At 33.3% G+C, this 9,768-nt stretch overlaps 2 protein-coding genes across 2 annotated transcripts; one reads left to right on the forward strand and one right to left on the reverse strand.

Moving 5' to 3' along the window:
• Positions 1-4,065: 4,065 nt before the first annotated feature.
• Positions 4,066-6,764, forward strand: LOC120168031 (fatty acyl-CoA reductase 1-like). Its single transcript, XM_039176890.1, has 11 exons — positions 4,066-4,149; positions 4,226-4,306; positions 4,395-4,498; positions 4,584-4,786; positions 4,956-5,056; positions 5,319-5,511; positions 5,606-5,767; positions 5,848-5,929; positions 6,009-6,284; positions 6,371-6,498; positions 6,584-6,764. Exons 1-11 carry the CDS (start codon positions 4,107-4,109, stop codon positions 6,762-6,764), a joined length of 1,554 nt encoding a protein of 517 aa, XP_039032821.1. The 5' UTR covers positions 4,066-4,106.
• A 373-nt stretch (positions 6,765-7,137) lies between these two features.
• Positions 7,138-7,443, reverse strand: LOC120168032 (cytochrome P450-like). Its single transcript, XM_039176891.1, has one exon. It carries the CDS (start codon positions 7,441-7,443, stop codon positions 7,138-7,140), a length of 306 nt encoding a protein of 101 aa, XP_039032822.1.
• Between the last annotated feature and the right edge of the window lie 2,325 nt (positions 7,444-9,768).

Consider the following 9,768-nt stretch of genomic DNA (forward strand, 5'->3'; position numbering starts at 1 on the left):
TGAACTTTATTCTCTTATTTTGTTCGTTGTACTTTTAATTTTTCTATTTTGCTAATTGTAAATTGAACTTTACAGATTGAATTATTTTGCTCACTCTATCATTATTTCTCTAACGGTATGATGATGTGTCAATTTTTAATTATTATTAATATAAAATAATTGAAAATATAAAGAGTAAATTATACCGTTCTTCATTGAATTTTACTCTCTTATTTTGCTCACTCAATTATAAAATAAAAACAAAAGATGGTCGATGTCACAGTGGGCCATCATCAATCGTCGTAGGTGGTTGTTGTTTAGTCCCAAATTTCTTAGATCGTTTCACTTGACACTCTGAGTTCGAATCTGACCTCCATTTGTCAGAACTTGCTTCGAAGATCACGAATCAAATATTGAAAGTGAGGAAGTCGAAACATTTCTGTTAAGATTCACGGATTTTGAGATATTTTTCGATGAAACAACCAACATATTTGACTCTGGAGGTCGAGACGAACCGACCCATTAATTTTGCGATCGAACAACCACCATCAACGAGGGTCGACGATGGCCGGAATGCAAAATGACTTGGTGGGCTGGTGGCCAGCGGTGACAGTGGGGGTGTGGGGAAAGAAGAGGATTCGAAATGACGTCGTTTTGGTGTATATTTGAGTTTTTCAAAACGACGCCGTTTTGATTCTTGTACCATGTCATAACACCGTTAAATAGTTAAAGGCAGAGTGAGCAAAATGATTCAATATATAAAGTTCAGTGAGCAAAATAGAAAAATTGAAAGTACGGTAAGCAAAATATGAGAGAGTGAAGTTTAGTAAAGACATTTTTTTATGAGTTTATTAATCTATAAGTACATTTTGTTGGTCTAGTTCACCACCAGATTAAGGGGTTGTTTGTTTGTCTTTTAATAGAACCATTCAGCGTTGAATGCTGAACCGTTCAGCATTCAACGATTTTGTTTCGCACCTCTAAATGATTTAGTGCTGACTGATTCAGCAAAACAGTACATTCTGAATGATTCAGAGCATTATCAAACAACATGTTACATTCAGAGCTAATTCATTCAGAGCCTCTGAATCATTCACATTTAAATCATTCAACGCTTAATCGTTCTGAAGTAAACAAACAGCCCTAAGCCTTTTTCCCAAAGTGTGTTATACATGTACAATATCAAGAATGTATAGCTCTCCCACTTTCTTATAAAAACAAAATTCATTTTTGATAAAATCAAACCCACCATTAGAATAAAGATTCCAATTTCTAGAAGCTTGATTCAATCCATCTTCGTATCTTGTATATTTTTCCAACATCTTTTAAGCTATAAATGTTTATTTTGTGTATGTGGTTATCCTCTTGCAGTCTCCCATTAGAGGAAGCTATTTTGACATCATCCATTAGATTTTATAATCATGAAATATATATATTGCGAGTAAGATTTTGATGAATTTAATCATAACAACAAGAGAGAAGTTTAGTCTATCAAATGATAAAAACCTTTAGTGACTGATTATCTTCTGTATATTTATACTGTATTATCTATGTCTGTTTTTAAATTCATTTGCACCCTATGGATTCATACTTCATTTTTTATATGAAATTTATCTCAAACCTGAGAATCGAAGATTTCATCGGTGAAGGTGTCTACATTTTTTTAATATATTTTTCTAAAATTTTAATATTATCTTAAATAATTCTAAGTGTTTTTGAAGTATTAATTATTTTTTGTAATTATTCTTTTGATAATAAATTTTAATACTCTTTATAGTTTTTAAATACTTTCAATGTTATTTTCTTGAATTTATAAATAAATTTTATATATTTTAAAATATTTTATTTAATAATTATTTTAATGGGTGATTAAACAAGTTAAATCTTTCAAAAAAATATTCAATCAAAATTTTTTATCACTGAATTGTTTATACATAAATCATCACGTCAATAAATTTGATGTTCAATCGATAAACAAATTTTGTTATAAACAATATTTTTTGAATAGTTTAGGATAATTACAAGATAATATTTGTTCAAAATTTTCTTAATCTATTGACAATACACACAAAGATAAACATAGAACTTTATGTTATAGGGGCGAATTTATAAAATTCTAAGGGAAGACGAACTTATAAAATTTTAGGGTGAAAACAAATTTTCAACTGAAAATACAAAAAAAAATATATAAAAATTAATTTTTTTGGGAAGACGACTACCCCAATCACCCACTTCCTAATCCATCCCTAGATATACATGCACGGTAAACTTAAAACCTCTTAAAAATAACATTTTTTTTTGTTATGAAGGTCAGTTGATAGGTTTGATAAATAGTATTTAAAGGGCCGAATAACTTAATTGTTTCATCGAAGGGGCATACAATTTTGGTTCTCTTTATTGCTTACTTTATTCAATTATTTGCATAAATTTGAGAGACGTCAGATGCCAAAACAGCCCTTTTTTAAGTATCCTCACTTAATTACATAGTTAATATCAATCTTTTATCTTAATCGTTAGACCAAATTATTAATTAGCAGAATAAAATCACAATTAATGCAATACGCTTTCTCTAAAAATATTCACAATACTTACATTATTTTATATCTTGCACATAATTATTTAGTTATTTTGTTTCTTTCAAAATAATTATTTAAAATATTTTAAATATCACCGGGTATCCGAGTATATATAATAATATAATATTATTTTATATATATAAAAATAGTCCTAAAATTAAAGGAAACAACTATTTTTTAGAACATTTCAATATATGGGATTTTTTATATATAAAATAATATTATATATTAAATTGAAGTAAATAATTATTTTTTAGAACATTTAAAAAAATCAAGGTATCTGAGTACCTGAAATACGGGTACCTGTAAAATCTGGGTACTCGATTACCGAGTACCTCGGACACGAACCTATAAATCAATTACTGAAGATCTGGGTACCCGAAAACCCAGGTACCCTAATTTGCACACCCCTAGAATTTAGAGGGGAATTCTAATACGAGTTTTATTTTATTTTTATTTTTAAAATAAAATAATTTATTTATTTAGTAATTTTTATATATTTTGAATTTAAAATATTTTTATTTTATTTTTAAAATTCAAATTAACCCTTGAACTTTTAAAAAAACCAATTTGACCCTCGAATTTGAAAAAATCAATTTAACCACTTGTTATGTCATCAGCCACTGTGGATTGTCACGTCAGTACTACGTCATGTCACATCAACATCGTAACGATCAACGACGAAAACTATTGATCAAAGGGCATTGAGTGTAAAAAATGTCGAGAGCCACATTAGTTTTTTTTTTTTGACAAATACAAGACCTCATGTACCCTTTGCCAAATTTTAAATTAACCTATGAAGCAACGGTTACAAAGAAGCTTGATTGGGTAAACTCAGGTGAGCCTTTTCTAAGGATTGATATATCTTTCTGTTTGGAGATAAAGTTTTATTTGATGTGAAAATTCATTTGCAGAAATTGATTTGTATGAATTGCAATTTACCAATCATCCACGAAAATAAATACCACACCAATAAGGGATAAATGTCAAACACGATATTGAAAGCTACCTACTTTTCTTTTTCGTTTCAAATAACACAAAGGATAATGATTTTAATGGGTCCAAAACACATGACCTAAGATCAATAAATTATTAACCGATCAAATGTGTTTATTCTTCATTTACATATTTTAATAGTTGGAGTGATATAAACCACACATCTATTGCATAACAATAATTAAGAGAAAATTTAGAGATGGACCAAGAGGAATGGGGCGGTCGCATTCTCTTAAAAGTTCAAATTTATGTATATTTTAGATGTTTTCATTGTATTTTCTATTAAAATATGTTTTTATCCCCTAAAATTTTATAAATTCGTCCTTTCTTTAGAGTTCCATAAATTCATCACTCTAATATAATATCTCTTGTTTGTATTGAGTAAATTACAGGAGAAGTTGCAAGATAGTTCTCCATCACATCACCATGCACGATACCAGCACCAAGTGCAGAGTTCCCCAATAAATACCCTCTCTGAAACTCATTGAAGATATATCAAAACTAGAAGAATAGCTTAAACTAGCTCCATTTAGAGCCTTTATTGTCCGTGAGAAGATGAAAGAAGGGACAAGTGAAAATGATGAATTCCAGAATCAAGGTATGTGATTCTCAACATTTCACATCTTAACTCTATTTTAACTTGTTCTTTTAAATCTCGTTGCTTTCAAACATAGACATGGAGATGGATAATGTAGCCAAGTTTCTTCGAGGCAAGACCATATTAATCACCGGAGCAACTGGATTTTTGGCCAAGGGTACTTTTCTTAGTCTCCCTTTGGTAACCCAATGGAGATTTTGTTGAAAGAACTGTTAATTATTTAATGTTTCAACCATGACTTTTAGTTTTGCTGGAGAAGATATTAAGGCTGCAACCAAATGTGAAGAAGCTCTACCTTCTTCTGAGGGCTTCAGATGACAAGTCCGCAACACAACGCTTACATGATGAGGTATATGCAAAATTGTACCTTCTTTCCATATTGAAAATATAATTAAAAAAACACACATTAATGTCTATGTATAATTTGTGCATAGATTTTAAGGACAAAATTGTTCAAGGTTCTCCGAGACAAATGGAGTTGGAAATTTGATAGTTTGATATCAAGTAAGGTGGTAGCAGTGGCCGGTGATATCTCTTTTGAGAGTTTGGGAATCGCAAATTCAAAACTAAGAGAAATAATGTGGGGAGAAATAGAGATTGTAGTAAATGTGGCTGGCACAACTGATTTCAACGAAAGGTAATTACGTTTTTGTTTGTCGTAAATATGATTGAGCATTCGGTCAAGTCCCATTGAATAGAGATTTTTTTTAATAAATTTAGACGATGACTTAAAAATTTATGGATAAATTTACAGTGAATTAAAATATAAAATTTTTATTTGAAATTTTCTTACGTTTTTTTTAAAGGTACGACGTTGCATTGGACATCAATACATTTGGAACTTTCAATGTGCTGAACTACGGAAAGAAATGCGATAAAATAAAATTATTTCTCCATGTTTCAACAGGTATTTATTTATTAAATGTGAATATGGTCCTTATCAATACATTGTTGCACAATTAACAAAGGAATTATATGTAATTGTTGCACAAACCAAACTATTTCAGTGGTTAAAGGGGTAGTTATTATCCTTAAAGATCTCGGGTTTGAGCACCATCAATTATAGGACATATGAGCATTTCAGTATTAAACGGTTGAGAAACTTTAAAACATATACTACCACTTATAATCACTCTAGATCAATAAAAAAAATATCATGTATTTTCCAGCTTACGTATGCGGTGAGCGGCAAGGAGTGATCTTGGAGAAACGATTTCATATGGGTGAGACTTTGAATAGAACGGGTAACATAGACATCTTTGAAGAGAAGAGAATAGTGGAAGAAAAACTAGAGCAACTACAAAATCAATGTGCCCCAAACAATGCAATAAAATTAGCAATGAAAGAATTCGGCCTCCAAAGGTATTTTCTCCTTTAAACCTTTCTGAATTATGATTAAACTAAATTGTGAAATGATTTATCAAAAAAAAAAGGTGAAGGGTTTGTATTAATATAGGGCAAAATTGAATGGGTGGCCAAATACATACGTATTTACAAAAGCAATGGGAGAGATGCTTTTAGGAAACTTCAAAGGGGATTTGCCTCTTGTTATTTTACGCCCCACCATGGTTACAAGTACTTATAAACAACCTTTCCCTGGTTGGATTGAAGGTGTCAGGTATTTAACACTAATTCAAGTTATTAATTTATATGACTAGATTGAAGTTGTGAAATTTATTAATGGCTTCTTACATGCAGAACCGTTGATAGAATCGTTGTGAGTTATGGAAAGGGGAAATTACCTTTTTTTCTTGGCGATCTTAACTCTCCTCTCGATGTGGTTAGTAAACACCGACATGAATTTCTTCCTTTAACTAGGCATGATTAATCACAACTGAAAGTGATAAACATCAATGCAGATACCAGTAGATATGGTGGTGAACGCCATGGTTGTGGCCATGCAAATTCATTATGCAGATCGTCGATGTTCTCGTGAGACCATTTACCATATCAGCTCCTCATCAAGAAATCCTATGAAATTATCGGATTTTCATAGATTCTTGCGTTGTTATTTCACTAAAAACCCATGGATTGATACAAATGGAAAGATTGTGAAAGTTAGTGAAGGAACAGTATTTAGCACACCCCATAGATTCTTCCTATTCATCAAGCTCAAATATGTGCTTCCACTAAAGGTTTGTTGTTTTTAATTCTCAGTTTTGTAAAGTATTTTTACACCAAATTGTTCCTCTTTTCACTACAGTTTTTATCTCTTTTTCAGGTGTTTTGTTTGATCGATATACTTTGTTGTCAACGTTTCAAGAAAATGTACACAAATCTTGATCGTAAAATTAAGTATATACTTCGATTAGCAGAATTTTACAAACCTTATGTGTTCTTCACGGGGATGTAAGTTTTGTATTCAACATTGAACCATCTTTCATTTTTGTCATAAGAAATAACCATTTAAAATGTTTTCTTCTCTCCCAAGCAGCTTTGATGACCGAAATTTGGAGACACTGCAGAGGGTGGCTGAAGAGAGAGGCATTGATGCGGCTGAATTTAACTTGGATTCGAAGACTATTGACTGGGAAGATTATATCATGAATATTCACATTCCTGGTCTTTTTCGACATGAGATTAAATCCGACACGAATTTGTTGAACAATATTTAATGCCATCATACATATGATGTCTGTTGCAGATACCATGTTTGTTGATCTGTTTATTTTCTTTTGGTGGCTTTGAAGAGCTCCTTCATATCTATTATGCATCTTCATGTTTTGTAATTTCCCCTTATCGAAAAATATGGATAACTTGAAAATCATTACTGCATTATATGCTTTTGGTACGAAGAGAAAGATCAAATATATATAAATGTGTGCAAAATATGTGGGGGCAAAATCCTTAAATCTGACCAAAACATATATACAGGAAGAAACATACACGTATCCCCTTTGACCCATCAGATTCCCTGTATTTTCAAATTCAACTCAAATGGATCAGCTTATATCTAACTCCAACGCGAACTGTAGGCAAATGTGTGAACTAAGGTTCCCTTTCTTGGACTAGAACCGGTAGGCCACCTCTGAAGGCGGCAGTGAGACCGGGAGCAAACCTTGGTGCTTGATTGAGACCGGCAACCTGGATTTTGAACCGCCTAATGACGGCCAGAACCACACATTTCATCTCCACCACTGATATTTCCTTCCCTAAACAAACCCTTTTCCCCGCTTGGAAAACTGGGAGCTTGTACAAGTCTTGAGGGGTATATGAATATCTTCCGTTTTTCAACCATCTTTCCGGGTTGAACTGGAGGCAATCGGAGCCCCAAACCTGCTCCATCCGTCCCATTGCGTATGGATGGTACGTAACCCTGGTGCCTTTCCTCAATAGGGATGGGAATAAGCCAAGCTTTAATAGGCCTCGACCTGGCCTACGAAAAATTTTGTAGGCTTGAGTTTAATTTGTAATTTGTCAAAGGTTTTTTTTTAATTTGATCTGATCTTCTTAAAAGTCTGACCTGACTTGATAATTTTTTTTAAAAGCATGATCTGAATGTTAAAAATAGCCTATAAAAGATAGCACACATACGAATCAATAGCAAAGGAATACAAGGGAAAGAAAGGAACTATGAGCTCAACCAAAAAGATCATTTTTTTAATCCTATTTAACTTGACAAAAGTAATCTTTATTACACTAATATATGTGTTTGTTTGTGTGTAAACCGAGATGATCATATTTAATAATTCCACTCTGCATTAACGTTGGGACAGCAGAGAAGTGCACTTAAAATTCGCTATTAATTGTTTTCTCCATTTCCAAGACAGTCAAAATTAAAGCACATACAAGTCTTGAAGCAACAGCCGCCTAACCAAATGCTTCTATTTAAAACACTTTTTAGTAGGGACTGCAGTGCTTTATATGCGTTAGCCGGAGCAGAAGATATGGGCAACTCCTTGGGAAAGGTTGAGGCGTGGTGATGAGTGTTTAGAATAGTTAATATTTACTCGTTATTTTTTTTGTTTTGTGGATTTATTGCTATTGATTTAGTCGTGTTGTGCTTGTTTTCGTACATGTCATTGTTTTTCAAAATTTGTGACAAAACGGGCGAATTCTGTATTTTTTTATTATTTGGTCACGGCTGGAGACATGGGCACGACGCGGTATGACGTGGCAGTTTCTAGAAGGTCCAGTCAGCGGCGGTTTCTAGAAGACTTCTTCCGTACGCCTTTTGGAAGATTGACGAGTAGAGTTGCATTAGGAGACTAGTTTAAGTTTGAATTTAAATTTAAAAACAATTATCTTTTGTATTATTTTATTATTTTCTTTGTTTATTCTTTAGGCTTTGAGAGGCTATAAATACCCACTTGGGGTAAGCCTAAACTCATCATTCAGAATACATTCTTCTTTTCTCTCTAGTTTTTATAAAAATCTTCTTCTCTTTTCCTTTTCAAGTTCTTTTTATTTTTCTTTATTTTCAAGTTTTATTTTTATGCTAAGTATGACTTTTGTCATGCTTAGCTAAACTTTCCTTAAGCCGAGTCGAGCTATTCTTTTTATGGTGCATGTCCTCCGGCGAGCATGTGGACCTAGGATTTTGGTTTGCTCGGGCTTTTGAGATCGTTATCCGATCCAACCTCCCACTTATCCTTGGCCCTTACATTACACATTTAGCTTCTCGCATCACTCACTTTGATGTAACACGTTTTACTTATGCTTTTTCTACAGATGCTTTAGATGAGCGTTGCTTGGATTCAATGGGCCTACTTGCCGGAACCCCAACTGCACCTTACTTCGTTCCACCGGGTGTCCTCACTCCTCGCAGCGAGCGAGTCTTCATTCGTCGAAACACACTAGCGCCGCCTCCTGCAGTACCACGCCCAGATATGCAGTCACAAATGGATAAAGTTCACGACCGCCTCCACTCTATCGAGACGAACATCACAGAAATTCTCTCATACCTCCGTCCTAGCACCTCTCACCGCGGCCGAGGCCGTGGCCGTAGTCGACACTAGTTCAGGGGAGTCCTCTATTCCTTCTCTTGCACTTTAATTATTCGTTTTGAGGCAAAACGCTTTAAGTGAGGGGGAGTAGAGTGTAGGATTGAATTTCATTTCTCTTATCTTTATGCTTTGAATCTAGTATGTGTTGGTTGAATTGGTCGGAAATTTCATTAATTATCTTTGTCTTGTTGAAAATTTTTGGAATGCTATGCTTGTATGGGAACACATGATTATTTAGGTTATGATATTCTTGATAATGGATAGCATGGATTGTGATAAGTTATTTTTGTGATATTCCATGACTTTGTTGGTTGAAATGTGATTAGCTCAATGCATGAAACAATTTGGTGAGATTTGAGCCTTTACGAGCATATCATTTTCGCTCTCATTTTGTTTGATTGAGTGTGTCGAATTTGACATTGGCATTCTAGAACCTGCATGTTAAATACTGTCGAGATTACACATGAACATGGTGCTTAAAAATGATTTGGGCACCTTAGGATTAACCATTCCGTTTTCCCACTAAATAGCCTACCCATGCATATTTTCCCTTAGTTAACCACTTTTGAGCCTATTTCCATTTCTTTGTTTCCACCATATTCATAAACCCGAGCCTTTTTATTTTATCCCTCTTTTCTACCTTTTTCAGGGCAAGTGAATAATTTTACCATTG

The sequence above is a fragment of the Hibiscus syriacus genome, unplaced genomic scaffold (assembly GCF_006381635.1).
Source record: "Hibiscus syriacus cultivar Baekdansim isolate YM2019G1 unplaced genomic scaffold, ASM638163v2 tig00111708_pilon, whole genome shotgun sequence".
Taxonomy (NCBI): domain Eukaryota; kingdom Viridiplantae; phylum Streptophyta; class Magnoliopsida; order Malvales; family Malvaceae; genus Hibiscus; species Hibiscus syriacus.